This window comes from Eleginops maclovinus, chromosome 15 (assembly GCF_036324505.1).
Source record: "Eleginops maclovinus isolate JMC-PN-2008 ecotype Puerto Natales chromosome 15, JC_Emac_rtc_rv5, whole genome shotgun sequence".
NCBI classification, from domain to species: domain Eukaryota; kingdom Metazoa; phylum Chordata; class Actinopteri; order Perciformes; family Eleginopidae; genus Eleginops; species Eleginops maclovinus.
The window spans coordinates 11060761-11076543 of NC_086363.1; the positions used below are offsets into that span (position 1 = coordinate 11060761).

The 15783-nt window shown below is 39.5% G+C and overlaps 1 protein-coding gene across 1 annotated transcript; it reads left to right on the plus strand.

Moving 5' to 3' along the window:
* The first annotated feature begins 518 nt into the window (after positions 1–518).
* On the plus strand, positions 519–14688 carry scml4 (Scm polycomb group protein like 4). The gene is made up of 7 exons (XM_063902661.1): positions 519–831; positions 3756–4029; positions 8208–8410; positions 9778–9907; positions 11621–11833; positions 12825–12964; positions 13043–14688. The coding sequence occupies exons 2-7, from the start codon at positions 3792–3794 to the stop codon at positions 13166–13168; spliced, it is 1050 nt and encodes a 349-aa protein (XP_063758731.1). The 5' UTR covers positions 519–831; positions 3756–3791; the 3' UTR covers positions 13169–14688.
* The last annotated feature ends 1095 nt before the right edge of the window (positions 14689–15783 follow it).

Genomic DNA, 15783 nt, shown 5'->3' on the forward strand with positions numbered 1-15783 from the left:
TAAGTACAATAGAAAATAAGTACTCAAATACTTGAAAATCTCAAGTAGGCTACTCAGTTAACTAGTTAATGTACTTAAATTCCACCCCTTATAACAGAAATTCCGTTTAAACATTTAATAAAAGTGTTTCCAACTTTAGTCATGTGATAGCAGTTATGTATTCTGTTAACTCAATACTATTTACTAAAACGACTTGTTTTTTTACATCACAATTATTTTATTCTTGAAAAGTACACCAGTTTTGTGATAGTTTTCGCATACTTTAGACCCCACACAAAACAAATCCATGACCATTATTAAAATTGTGAGACAATATGACCGACTTTTTATCTGGGTTTAACTCGGCACTTCATATCTGTCATGGAGGGATTTGGGGTTATCAAAAATGGGCTGAACCTCTTCAGTTGGAGTGCTCCTGTTTTATTTACCGTGCAGTCTCTCCTGTCTGAGCCGGTGCAGCTAATTGAGATGCATTTTCAAAGCCAGAAAAGGAAATTATCATCATAAACAGCACCTTTTACGATTTAGTGACACGTCTCCCTACAACTTCCGCCATTATGGACGTTAGAACTCCTGCCAAAACCTCCGGACAGCGTTAGGAAGGTCAAACAGCGGCGCTGCTTCCCGCCCCTCCGTCTCCTGCCAAGCCCGCGGTGTGAGCTCGCTTCCCTGCCGCATCTGCAGGGGTGGAACTGGGACTGACTCACATCGAGGGCTCCCTGGTGTTCCAGACGCCTCTGCTGCTCCCTGCTCCGACTCATCGTCTGCAGGCAGTCAGCCTGCTCTTGAGAAATGGATTACCTCCGTTGAATCGACCACATCAAGATACAGGTAAATATGTGACTATCACAAAACCGAATTTAAAGGCATCCTTTATTTTCCTTGCTTAAATGTAATGACGCTACTTGTGTATTCCTTAATACAGCCTACTATCCAATTTCCTTAATGCATTTGACTAAACTCACCATTGGTTTCACTAACATCCTGATCTATATGTGATAGTTTTATTTTCAGGGCAATACATTTTAGATCAACAACTCTTTTTATCTTGACACGCCAAAAAGTTGAAGGGGCAAATGCATTTTGAGTACACTGACAGTTGTTCACACCCCCTCAAACCTGACTGAGTTTGCTTTAGGCCACAATGCAAATGCAGTGGTGACAGTGTGTGTGTAACAGCTATGCCTCGCAAAATCTGACATGTAAAATATGGGAGGGAAAACGTTTGATATATGATTGCACACAAAGGGGAAAAAAGTGTTGTTGTTGTTGGCGAATCATTTATTTAGCGTAGTTTTTGTCATCCATTTTTCTACATTCCAAGGGATAAAAATGCTGGATGTCAATGGAATTAAAAACAAAGCCTGATATCAAAAACAGCCATGCGTCATCAACTGAGTTTGCAATTCATTATATTCTGACCTGTGTCTCTGTTTGCACATGTTTTGTGCAGTTGTGGGGTCTGAATAAATCCATTGACTTAATTCCTTATTTCAAATCAAGTGCTGTACTCTTTTGAAATGACAAGGATTGCAGGGTTCCCCCTTTGTAAGGCCCTGTTAGAAAAAGCTTTTTAATAAAGAAAAGTCTGTCAGCACTGAATTGCAGAGGGAAATAAAGTTGCAGGGTGGCACATTATTGGTCCTTTCACAGTGAAGAGGCTTTCACACTGTTCTTTCAATGTGCAGATGGAGGTCAGTGTTAACTCTCATAATACGGTTGTGTGACTCAGAGCAGAATTCTGGATGATTTTCTGCAAGGATATAACCTTCGAAAAATATACCAAGGAGCCTAGCTTTTTTACATTCTGTCAGATGAGAGATGGCATTTAGTAGCAGTTTGTCAGGTGTGAATACTTTTAAATCATCCAGACATGAAAGGATGACTGAATTAATCTAATAGTCAATCAATGTCTGATCATTTATGGTCAAAGTCGTGTATTACAAAATTCCGTCAATTCAATGCCTGAAGCTTCTTCAACGATAAGATTTCCTGTATTTTCAGACAGCCTGTTTTATAAATTGAATATCCTTGGGTTCTGAATTGACAACTTACGCTCAAGCTAACTTACACATTTGAAAATATTAATTGAATACAGTAACAGTGCTCTGTGATCACAGCAGTCACATGGAAGTACCATGTGGATGCCAGATTTGTCCACTTATATTTTCAATTTGTCGGCTCAACATACAGTATCAGCTTGAACACAAATGAAAGTGTAGATCTGAACATTTTATTTTAGGGAATGATTCACATTGGCAGAAAATCTGTCTACTTATTAGATCTATTATTTACAAAGATGATATAAAAGTGGCTTTTGCTCAAAGTCTACATTTTTGGTTCCTTTTACGTAAGTTTCATTATGTAGGTCATTCTTTTAAAGCCATAAGACTCAGATCCTCTTTATCCACTCAGGCATTTTCTCCATCACTGCTTGTGTTTTACACAGCTTATGGGAATGAACAGCAGCTGTGTGTCTATGTGTGTGTGTGTGTGTGTGTTTGATTTTGATTTTGTTAAAGAAATCTCTCCTAAAGATACACTTCAGGCGAGTCTCCAAACCACAAGTGTGTTTGTAGAGTGGCAAGATAAAGCAGTTTTCTGCTCTCATGGGACTCAGAGCCTTTATATAGAGACAGAAGAACTTTCCCATGTGTGTGTGTGCATTTGTGTGTGAGTGTGTGTGTGTGTGTGTGTGTGTGTGTGTGTGTGTGTGTGTGTGTGTGTGTGTGTGTGTGTGTGTGTGTGTGTGTGTGTGTGTGTGTGTGTCATGCTGGGTTGCACTCGGTTTCGTCAAATACATTTTTTTCATTCCAGTTGTTTCACGGTGCCACAGAAAGCAGCTGTGTGTGTGTGTGTGTGTGTGTGTGTGTGTGTGTGTGTGTGTGTGTGTGTGTGTGTGTGTGTGTGTGTGTGTTTGTGTGTCTGTGTGTGCGTAAATATTTCTTTCATGTTTTCAGTAGGATGTCTCTTTGATCTTCCGTTTTCCTTTTTTTGTATAATTTGGGTTGACGCTATAGTAAAAGCTAATATACTTTGTTGTTGTTGCTGTTTTAAGTTATAATCCTTATGGTTGATTGGACTAATTGATAAATATGTCATCACAGTCAGTCTTTGTTTTAATCATATATACTTTACTGTATACATATTTTTTTGTTATGAGTAAGAGTGTTTTTCTGATGACGCATTCCAAAATCTCACTTCCATGCAGGCAGAGTAAATGCTGCCTGATAGTGGTAAACAAAACCCGGGGTGTTCTCTCAAACAGAAGATATGACAGAAAATAAGATATACAGGCAGAATAGTTCCCTAGGTGATAATGTGAACATTTCCATTAACTTTAAAATGTTTCACTGCTCCCTTCTGTCCCCTCTTCACCTGCCTTTGTTCCAAAGAGACTAAAAGCGTAGAGTTAACATCAATCATTAAATCCAGCACCCTGCAGGCCCAATCTCATTCCTCTCACAGCACAATAGACACATTGTCCCTAATTCTTTTGTCATTAACAAAGTCATATTCTCCCATTAGCCACCAGTTTATGTCTTTGACCTCTGGATACACACTGGTTTAATGCACAATGCCACCATCATTATTTTCTTAAGGTTGAATTTTTCCACTCACATTTTTGTGGATTAGAAGGTCTGGAATTAATCTGTTGAGAATTGTAATATTCGAGCACGTCATTATGAGCAAAGGCTGATCTGTAGAATTTAAATTGAACTGTGAATACATAAGTTTTCTCTCTTTTCCTCCAGAGTGATGTATCTCGCCTCCCCCTGTGCTGAGAGGGCATGAGGCTGCGAGGTGGGCGGGATTTAAGCCCAGAATCCTACCTAGAACTGGCCCCTGCTCCTCCTTGTCGTGTTGCCTGGTTACCTGGCGTCCTAAGCAAAGGGGTACGCCTTCGTCTGCGCTTGGATCACCGCGACAACCGGGGGCGGGGCTGCTGGCAGCTGGTGGACTTGGAGGAGGAGTCAGAGCCAGTTGGGCGGAGGCTGAGGAGCCAAGGCCCTGACACCTGTGGTCAAAGTAAGAGCTTGTTTTTAAAAAGTGAGTCGCTTTATTTTGAAGGATTGATATGGCCAGACTTCTTGAAATATAATGGGCATTTAGGATTGCCTTTACTAACTATAAGTAAATTAGCTATACCATAAAAGAAAATACTACTAGCTCTAAAAAATATACCCTAAAAGTCTGTAAGAGTTTTTAAAGTAATATTAAAGTTAAATAAACTAATTTGTCACCTTTGTATTGTTATAAATTACTTTACATTTTATTTACATTTACACTTTATACTACTGGATTACTTGAATTAAATTGTGTCATATTTTAAACAATGCATCATTTTTGTAAACTCTTATATTTTGTATATTAACCACTAATATGATTAAAAAAGTACAGAAATACTTTATGTTTTGAAATGTAATTATAATGCATATAAAAAGGCACTGCACAGTAAATATACTGTCACTTTCCACCACTGATTAACCATTTTTAGGGAAAATAAAGCATCTCAAGAAGCCTGATTTAAACTGTGCAGTATATTTAGACATGTACTGTTTATGTGTGTGAGATGTGGGCATTTAAATATTCCTGTATTTGATTCATCAAATTTCCCCCCTCCCCCCCGACCCACAGCTGATGGAAAGAGCAATACTCTCCACTCTCCCTCTCCTCCTGGAGTGGGCTGTGTTATTAGGGAGCTCAGTGGAGATAAGGTGCAGCCATTTGTGTGTGTGTGTGGGTGTGTGTGTGTGTGTGTGTGTGTGTGTGTGTGTGCGGGCGCGCGTGTGTGCATGTTTGCGTGTGTGTGTGTGTGTGTGTGTGTGTGTGTGTGTGTGTGTGTGTGTGTGTGTGTGTGTGTGTGCGCCTTATTTAATACACACATTGTTGTTTATTTATTCCCACCTTATCACAAGACTCTGGCGCTGGATCGGATTTTTACCGTCTGTTACCATGGTGACACCCTGCCTAAGCTGTAAATAAATTCAGGGGGTTGGTTACATTGATTAGAGAACACACACAGACACACACACGCACACGCACACGCACACACACACACACTATTCATCAGACTACCAGACGAAGCTATAGTTTGGAGTTATTTTATGCATGCATGTTGGTGTGTGTGTGTGTGTGTGTGTGTGTGTGTGTGTGTGTGTGTGTGTGTGTGTGTGTGTGTGTGTGTGTGTGTGTGTGTGTGTGTGTGTGTGTGTGTGTGTGTGTGTAGATGTGCAGTTTAGTGACGCATTAGCATAATTCACTTCATTGCAGTTTTCCCTCTGCATAAGTGAAAACATACAGATCTCCAGCCCCTAAAGCTGGTGATTAAGTTATGCTAATCATCGCTGATCATTGTTGCATTACTGCAGCCATTACCGTGGCACATTCAGCTTCCAGAAAATAGACACGTCCCTTATTTAGAACCTCACATTGGGTGCAGGGTTTCACACATCTCCTAATTGCTTAATTAGCTGTAAACAAATGAGGCAGCAGTCCCAAATGTATTGTGTAAAGGCTCAGTGGTTCAAATCCTTTCCCTCGCCTGCAAAAAAAATAATGTTGCTGCCTCACATTTCATCAGCCAGTGTTAATGGGCTCTCCCCCTCCCCTTTTCCTTCATATCTAATTCTTTTTAAGTAAAAGATGATTATCTGTTCTCTCTCAGTCTGTCTCTGTCTGTAATGTGATGCACCGTAATGGGACAGGACTGATTGAGGAGGGACATCAGGATTAATCTCACTGGGTAATTACTTTTATGATTTATGGGTCCCTTCCCTCACACACACACACACACACACACACACACACACACACACACACACACACACACACACACACACACACACACACACACACACACACACACACACACACACACACACACACACCAGGGCCTCCTACGATCATGGTCGGTGTTCCCCAGCTCTTGTTGTTCTCACCTTGCAGTTTATTTTCCCTTTTTTTTATTACGTGTTGACTTCAAGTAATGAAACGCTGCAATTTGTCCGACCTGTCACATTAAAACGGTGTGTGATTCGACTCCTGACAAATCTCTTTACACGGTGGCGGCGGCTCTACGTGCGAGCGAGGGCACACCGCGGTTTGATCCTCTCTGTGTAAGGTTAACCTGATTTTGATTGAGCGTTAAAACCCAGCAGAGTGGCTTCTTTGACCGCGAAACAGGAATTGGCATAGCAACCTTGGTGTAACTAATCAATATGTGGTGGTGAAGGGGGAGAAACCTGACTTGTACTCTGCACGTGTAGTCTATACGAGCAAATAAGTCCTCTGGAGCCGGCTTCTTCTATCAATAACTAGGCCTACACCACGGCCGGCGAAAAAAATGCTCAACCTCTGGCTGGTCTTTTTTTTTCTTTCCATGTGCACATTTTTTATTATAGATAAGGCAAAAGCAGCAAACAAAGGTAGAGGAAGTCTATAAATAAAAGGAAGGCTGTGAGCTTTGACAGCTATATTATTTTTTTGTTGTTTTAATCCCAAACAAAAGCAGCAGAGTAATCCTGAAGGGCTTCTGCTTGATGCTTTTGATGTTTACTGAGAAATTGATCCCTTCACCTGGAAGCCAGAGTGTATGAAAATGCATGCAATGTATGCATTCAGTGTGACTCAAAGATTTGCACATATTGGGACGTGTCATTTTTGGACATGCTTCCTGTGCAGTACATTTGAATTTCCTCAGAAACAATTTGAGGACAGATTACAGTTTGTTACCCCAAACGCTTGTAGCACAAAACAGTGCGCAGCGTGAATCCCTTGTCACCCGCTCTGAGCTTTTTTTGAAGACAGAAAAAGAAAAAACCCAGAGCTGCAGCAACTGTAATTACATTACACACACACACACACACACACACACACACACACACACACACACACACACACACACACACACACACACACACACACACACACACACACACACACACACACACACATACCGTTTGAGCTCAGCACGTCTGCGACTGCCGCGGGATGTTAGAGGCGTGTTGCTATGACGACTGAAGGGGGGGACACAGAATAAAGGGGGTTAGGGGTAGAGGGGAAGTGGAGGAGGGGGTTGTTTCGTAGGAAGGTGATTGAGGAAGAGAGAGAGAAAGAGAGAGCGAGAGAGGGTTGCCGGCGTCTTGACAGTGTGTAGCAGCAGAGAACAGTCGAGGCAGGCTGTCGGGAAACCATCAGGGGGATTATTCAGAAACCTGCTGCTGGAGCGGGGCATCACACAGACGGAGATCACCAGAAGGCTGTGTGCATGGTAGGCAACGCTCACAACGATCATTTAATGCTAAATCTGAAGTCTCTTTCTGTGTGATTTGGACTGAAAGGCATCATGCATATTCAAGGACTGTATCCGTCCCAGTTTTTCCTTTTTTCTGCATTGACAAATACTTCAGACACAAGAAGAAGAATGTATTCGCTATCAGTTGCCTAAATCTACACGGAAATCAGTCCGTGTCTGTTTGCCATTATTTACCTATCAGAAGAACAGCTTTTTAGTAGAAAAACCAGGCGCTGTGAAAAGAGCAATCTGCGTAGAGTGACTTAGCTTCATTCAAGGGACATTTCAGGTAAGCCATTGTGTTGCATGAATGAAACCATGAAGAGAGGGATGCATTGTGAAAGTCGTGGCCTTTTGTATGAATGATAAAGGACAAAACACTTGAGAGCACTGTTGTGTGTGTGTGTGTGTGTGTGTGTGTGTGTGTGTGTGTGTGTGTGTGTGTGTGTGTGTGTGTGTGTGTGTGTGTGTGTGTGTGTGTGTGAATGTGCAGTTGATTGATTATTTGATTGTGTGGGTGTTGTGGGTATGTGCTTTGCTTTCACTTCCTCTCCCCATGTCTGTGTGTGTTTGTGTGTGTGGCTTTGTCTCTCTGTGCAGTAATGATATTTATTGCAATCTTCAGTTGGAGGGGGGGAGGGGTGTGATGGAGTACAAAGCTTTTTGTGGCTTTGTTTCTACTATTTCCTCTTCTTTCTGTGTGTGTGTGTGTGTGTGTGTGTGTGTGTGTGTGTGTGTGTGTGTGTGTGTGTGTGTGTGTGTGTGTGTACATGTGCAGAGGGGGTAGTCTCACAGGTACCTCAAAGTTTCCGCTCCGGTATGGAGCTGAGGCAGTGGTGCGTGCAGTTAAAAGCTGCCACTTCCTGTTACCTTGACATTGCATTTAACAATCTCTCCGTCTGTCTCTCAGGTCTGATGAGTACCTTGTCTGCCGACTCCGAAATGCAGACTCCTTCGCTCGGCCCCCAGTTCACTGTGGGGCCCCAGGGTAAGGTACCTGGCAGGAAAAGAGGACGGCCTCCTATCCGTAAACTGGAGTTCCAGAGTCACTACACTGAAGATATGTCACCTCTCAAAGTCCCGAAGAAGAGAGGCAGGAAACCTGGCTTCAAGGTCAGTAGGTCATCTTTCATACACTCAAATTGAAGGTTCACATTCAGACTTTTCGGGTTTCCTGAACGTGTTTAAATCATCTCTTGGTGAAATGTAAATATAACAAACCCATTGCATTATTTACATCCACATTTATACAGCTATTGTCGTCTTTCATGCCTTTTTGCCAGGTTCATTAGCCCATAACAAACGCCAACTTCCTATTATACTGTTGGTATTAAAATGAATGTCACATTTTGCAGATAAAATAGTAGATCCAAAACTTATTCAAAATACTCAACTAGATTTCATTAATGAATGCTTTTACAGAGGCAACCTGTATAATATATGTACAACAAATATTGATGTTGGAATTGGTAGTTGTATTAGACACATTATATCATGATATAAGTAACAGAGTTGCCTTTATTGTTGAGATAGGGCTGATTTGTTTAGTGGTAGTTCTGTTAGTAAAGAAATAGGTTTTATGGTTGCCAGTATCTTCTCAGTGCCCCTTACTTTTTTATCTATTTCAATGCATGGGTCTAAACCTTTCTAATGCTTATGCAGGGTTGTCCAAACTTTTTTCTCTGAGGGCCACATACAGAAAAATATCCGAAGGTCCTGGCCACTCACTAGAAGTGAGGTATATTGCGTCATTAGTTAAGTTAGCAAAATCAATCAAATAAATGATGGGTAAATTATGCTTGATACTCTAAAATGCTTTAAGAAAATAAACAGCCTACATCACCATTTCAGTTTCATTGATGTTGTTGGCAGCTCATTCCTTGAAACAGAAACCATAGATTTCTTATAATAAGAGGATGTATGAAGAGTTTGTTTCAAGCTTGTTAAGCAAATAAGTCATTGGGCTTTTTTTATCAACTAAGATTTGTTAGAAAATGTTTCAACTTTAATTGACTGACTTTATTCGAAAAGTGGGTTTATTAACACATGAATACTTCGTAATATATTTCAACATTTATATTCAAAAATTACAATAAAAAACAAGCACAAGTTTTATTTATGGGCCAGATTCCATTACAGTTTTCGAATTTGCCGAGGGCCGATTCTACATGGCAGCATTGGGACCCAGGTCCGCAGTTTGGTCACTTTTGGCTTAAATGATACTTTGGTGATTTCCAACCGTCTTTGTATTGTTAAATTGTGGTATGTGCAAATGAAATATGTTCCTGAATATTTTGTATACTATTGCCCAGACTCTCATTTGTTCATTGGCTACAAAAGGGTACTGTGGTATGATGAAGAGTTTTGAAGAATTTTCATAAAATCAAAATCCAATGTTGTATTCTGTTTTGCAGTGAATACAAAAAATAGAATCCTTGATCGGTGTGTGAATATGTGTGTGTCCCTGTGCATGTGTGCAGCTGAAGCCAAGGATGGTGATGTCCCCGCTCGCTAACTCTCCCCCCGGCAGCACCCCAGAACCCGAGATGGGTTCCCTCCCCCAGGATGCTGCGATTGTCCCCCACTCTGCCACTCCTCAAGGCCTAACAGGTAACACAAATCTCACCCTTTATAAGCTTTCCTATCATGCTCATAAATTGTTCACTACCAAGTAACAATCCTAATCAGGGATTATAGGTGTAAAAATAAGAGAGGCGAGGGGGTAGATCCAGGTTACAAGGTCTAATGAATTTTATTAAGCCCTCCCACCTGGAGCCTTTCACTATGAGAAAGGGGGTCATAATTTTTTTAACACTTTGTGTGAATTTATGGTACAAACGCGCCCTCGCTTCCTCTCTTTTATGTTGAATCTTATCTTTTTCAGCTTCCCTGGGACTTACATTCGGTGCTAAAACACAGGGTTATCAGTGTGGTGTATTACTTCTTTGTGCTATGAAACACACAGACCACTTGTTAAATCAAAAACAAAACAACTGTCTCTGGGTTAATGTATGTTTCATTCTATTTTATGTAAAATACACACATTTAAACATGTGTTTTTATTATTCCCTTTGAATTTTCTCTTCTAGCTTTCCTTTCCTGCTTAGGCTCTAGAGAAAATCAGACATGTTTTTAATCCTCCCAAAAGAGAAAAGATACATTCATTCACCAAGCCATCTTTTCTGTCTCGCTTTCATTTTTCTTTTTCTCTGATTTTTTCCCTCTTGGTCTGTCCTGCTCTGAATAAGCAAATATTTGAAGACCGCCTTTAGAGTATTTGAGGTGGGAATGGGAATCTCATGTGTCAAGGACCAGCGCTTTGCTCTTTGTTCTTACACATCATGAAAAGTGTTTGATGTAAGACTGTAGACATACAGAAGAGAAGCACACACACACACACACACACACACACACACACACACACACACACACACACACACACACACACACACACACACACACACACACACACACACACACACACACACTACAAACCATTCCCTCCCTGTGGTGCCTCACAAACAGATACAGTATGTAAATCATTTCTCTGGTGAAATGGAGAAGCACTTCTGAAATAGTCCCAGTATTTTATTGGGATATTTTTTGGGATACTCTCCAAGCAGTGTACAATCCCATTCAAATAATGAGCTTCTATAACAATAAAAAAAATGGAAGTTATCTTTTTATAATTTTTAGTAACTATGTATACTAGATACAGGAAATCTGATGCATAACAATGGAGGTAGACAAATATTTTGGTATCAAAAGTGTGTGTGTGTGTGTGTGTGTGTGTGTGTGTGTGTGTGTGTGTGTGTGTGTGTGTGTGTGTGTGTGTGTGTGTGTGTGTTTTGTGTTTGTCAGTATATAATTCCCCATCCTCACTTTCTCAGATCTAATCACATAATTGATTCTTCGGAATACAATAAAAACCCATTTGACCTTTGCTTGAGCACAAATAACAGGCAATTTGAATAATCTCAGGAGTATTTCTGTTTCATAAATCTATCAGCCAGAGAATCCATAACTGCCCGGCCCTGGCATAACCAGCAGGCATCTCCATTATTGACAATCTACAAAACGGTTGGCTCAATGGGGAGCACGTTCAGAGGAATTACTTCCAACCTCTAGCCGTTTCACAGATGTACAGTTATAGCCGGAAAAGGCTTTAACATGTGTTTTTTTTTCACAACTTTATAAATGTATGCCTATGATAAATCGTAAGAGCCGCGCAGAATTTTATTCATTAGAGGTCTATGATTGGCACACAGCGTACATTTCCCAGATGTGTCTTTATTGATGCTACTTCCTGTTTTCCTCTTCCAGCGGAAACGTCGATGCCTGATGACTTCTTATGCGACCCACCAATGGACTCCAAGCGTTATGCTGTGGATCCCAGCGACTCTGCCTTCAATATCATGACATCCCAGTACCCACCAAAGCGGTCCTATAGTTACCGTGGCAGCAGTTGCTCTACCCCAATGCTGCTGTGCAGACAAGCATCAAGCCCAGGAAGCTTCCAGGAAGTTAACAGGAATGGTGAGGCTGCGTTTTGCAATTTGCTCTGCAGTTAATTCTTCTTTTGATTAGATTTTTTATATAGATAAATCTGCTTTGTAGCAAAGCTTTTAACAGTGCTGGACACCCATGGTCCATATGCTCAGGTGTTTACACATACCTGCCTAAATAGACCATATCAGTTTAGTGGAGGTGTGTGTTGAATGATCTCCAGTGTCATCTCTCTTTCTCCTGTTGTAGTTGTTTAAAATTCTCTATGTATATATCTGTATTATATATGCTATAAGATTCACCTTTTTCCCGACAAAATGTTCTATACATATATTCTTTTAAACTTTCAGAGCATTTTAACACACTATATTATGATTTATTTTTTGATAATACTATAGTAGGAATTTTCTTTTACGTTCTATACTAATCATTTTTCAACCTGCTGTACTTTGACATTTTTATTGAAATATATCCTATACTATATTGTTTTTCTGATATTTTTTAGTATAAAACTAGGAGCATTTGCTGATGTTTTTCCACATACTATTGTAAGCCTTTTTTTTCCAAATGATACTATGTAGTTTTTCTCAAATTTTTCGAGTATGATTAAATACTATACTATTACTTCTTTTTGACATACTCTACTATGTAATTTTTATCATATTTTTTAAAATAATTTTCTTGTGTTTTCTTTCACTATACTATGACTTTTTTTTATATTCTTCAACATACTATCCTATGATTTCTTTTGGCATGAGTTTCCCTCTTTTTTCCTGCTTTTATGATAGGCTAAGTTAAGTACGGCTTCATAATTGAATGATAAGAGACAACGTTCTCATACAAATATTCTTGACATTCTCATCTAACTCCTGTTCTAAAATCAAACTGTTTCATTATGCTAAGCTGTCAGGTGTCAAATAAGATTGTTGGGATTTCATTTATTAGTTTGTTTTGTTTATTGGATCCCAATTTTGTGGATGACCTAAGAGTCATTCCTCCACCATTCCCTTGTGCTGCCCAGCTTACAGTCCAGACTCCGGAGAGTGCAAGCGTCCTGCTGGTAAAGACCCGTCCAGCTGGGGTGTCGAGGAAGTTGTTTGGTTCATCAAAGATGCTGACCCCCAAGCCCTGGGACCCCACGCTGAAACATTCAGGAAGCATGTGAGTCAGTACTAAATGACCAAATGCCTTCCCTTTAAAAGCTACAAGGCTATGACACTGTTCTGTGATCTGTTTCAGGAGATAGATGGAGATGCTCTGCTCTTGCTGAAAAGTGAGATGATGATGAAGTATCTAGGACTGAAGCTGGGACCCGCACTCAAACTCTGTTACCACATAGACAGGCTGAAACAAAACCGGTTGTGATTATGCTGTCTTGGAGCCAAACCCCTGAACACATTTCACTTAAACTGTATCGCAGGAGATTCTCATAAACGTTCTCTACCTACAGCAATGCATCATGAACGCCTTTGGATCCTGGGTTTTGTTGAAACATTTCACATGTTAAGGACTATTTGCATCTGAAGAAACTATTTAATATCCACTATTGTTGATCAGGTTTCTGAACAGAATGTACATAGTTTAGCCCCACAAAGATGGAAGCTACTCTTCCACAGCTGACCATCAACAGCATGAATCTGTGCAGATCTTAATAATGGACACAAACCCTCTGAAAACCTACTGAGACAGGCAGCTTTACACACTTGTATGGTGCTTTACCTCAATAACGTTTTGAACTTGAAGAAGTCTTTGGATCAAGGTACAATGCTGCTGTTTTTTTTTTAAATAATTGTGTGAGTTTTGTTGTAAACTGATGTAAATATTGACGAAGGTATCATTCCTAAACACAAACTGTAATTTTCTCAAACTCTTACGCAAGTATTACAATCTTTTAAACTTTTTATAAGTACTAAGTGAAACAAATGGTTACATAGAAAAGTTTACGACAAAAACCACAGCATAACTGTGAAGCGACGTATCGCACCAAAGAGGGGCGTATAACAATGCAGCGTTCAGAGTGAGAGGAAGGAGAGCGGGCATTGGGGTTATTCATGTTGTTCTCATCAATTGTACGTCATGTCAGTGAGACAAGCGTCTACTTGTAGTAAAACAAATCATACAGTGCAACTTGGTGCTCACCGAGATCTTTGCTGCCACTACAGTTACCTCATCAGTTAACAATTAAATCACTCTAATATAATATTGATAATGGTCGGTTGCAAGTTCTTAAGCACAACCTCAGTTATTTTAAAGTAAATACCTGAATCATGTTCTGCTCTTTCAAATAATAATGGACAAAAAAATGTCAAACTGTTAAGTTAAATATCTTGAGCATTAATATTTACATTGTTGAAACCCCCATACAGCTTTGTGGTAATACATTTTAGAGACAGCAACCTGTATACACACATGCAGTATATGACACACTTGTACAACTCTTGATATTTAAACACAATGTTTTTTTTTCTAACTGTACAGTACTTGTTAATATTTGTAATCTATGGTGTTTTATGTGTATTCCTTGAACAACTTAACAAACAAATTACAACCTGTGTCACATGTATGTAACTACATCATGTATGTCTATGTATACATTATGTATTGTAATGACTGAGGAAGCTAGGTGATGCATTTAACTTTCACATTACATTTTTCAATTGGAAAACTTGATTTAATTGGATCCAAAGAAATAGGCAGATTTTGTTGTCTCAGGGTTATTTACCCATGTAATCCATTTCAAATATACAACAAATATTTATTACACCCCAGCCTTGACCCATATCAATGACATGTTGACTCCACAATGACCGTCCTTTTCTTTTTAATGTTTTTTTATTGAATACTTTTTCCAAAGAAAATAAAACTTCTTGTTCAATAAAGTCTGACTGTGTTGTTGGACTTCCAGTTATATTGTTATCAACAGTAGTCGAAAATGTATTGATTCAAACCAAATATTGATCATATTAGCAACAGTCAAAACATTATAGAAGCTCTTAAATAAAAAATGAATTACAAAAAACTAATTGTGTATTTAAAAAATATTTATCTGAAACATCAAACTGTTTTTTGATTTTATGTAGGTTTTTTTGTATGATTAATTGATATGTCTATCTTTTATGTCGAATGTTTTGTATGGAAAATATATGATATATGTTCCTGAACTCGAGAGGATTTCCGGACTTTTATTTTGAAAAGTGCGAGATTACCGTCGCTGTACTATCGCGTGAGTGGAAGCGATTCACTTCCTGTACCAGTGTGCCGCTGATTTTCATGCGGCTTACACAAATGTGTGCAGCTGTCAGGCAGAGGTGAACATGGCTGAGGTCTCGGAGAGGACTCTTCAGGTCGCCGTCGTGGTCTCCTTCGCTGCCGGCTTCGTGGCGGGGTGGCAGGCCAACAGGATGAGGAGGAAGTTCCTGGACTGGAGGAAGAAGAGGCTGCAAGACAAACTGTCAGAAACTCAGAAGAAGCTTGACTTGGCTTGAATGGTAAATATGTCATGCTACATTGGGTACAAATTATGGAGTCAAACTGAGGCCTTTGCCTAGCAGCTTGATAAGTCTTCCATATAATTGACAGGCAAACACATATTGTTCATATACGTCCCCCGCACACGAAAGCAAATCAAAGTAATGTATTTAATAACAATTTTAAGGGTACTTGAATCTTGCCCGAGTTTTTTTTATGTTATACTCCTTTATACTTCTTCTACACTTAAGTTACTATCTAGCTTTCTTTACATATCGAGATTATAAGATAATAACAATATAAATCAACTGATAAACATATTGAAATATAATGATAGGTTAAGATTTCAATCAACAGTATAGAAAGTCATTCAAATGAGCTTCACCTTTACCAGAGCTGTGTTGCACATAAATGCATCAATATTAACAATTAAGAAATACTGTATATATTGAGTATATTTTGATACTTGCAGGACTTTTACTTGTGACAGTGTAACTTTAAAATGTAGTATT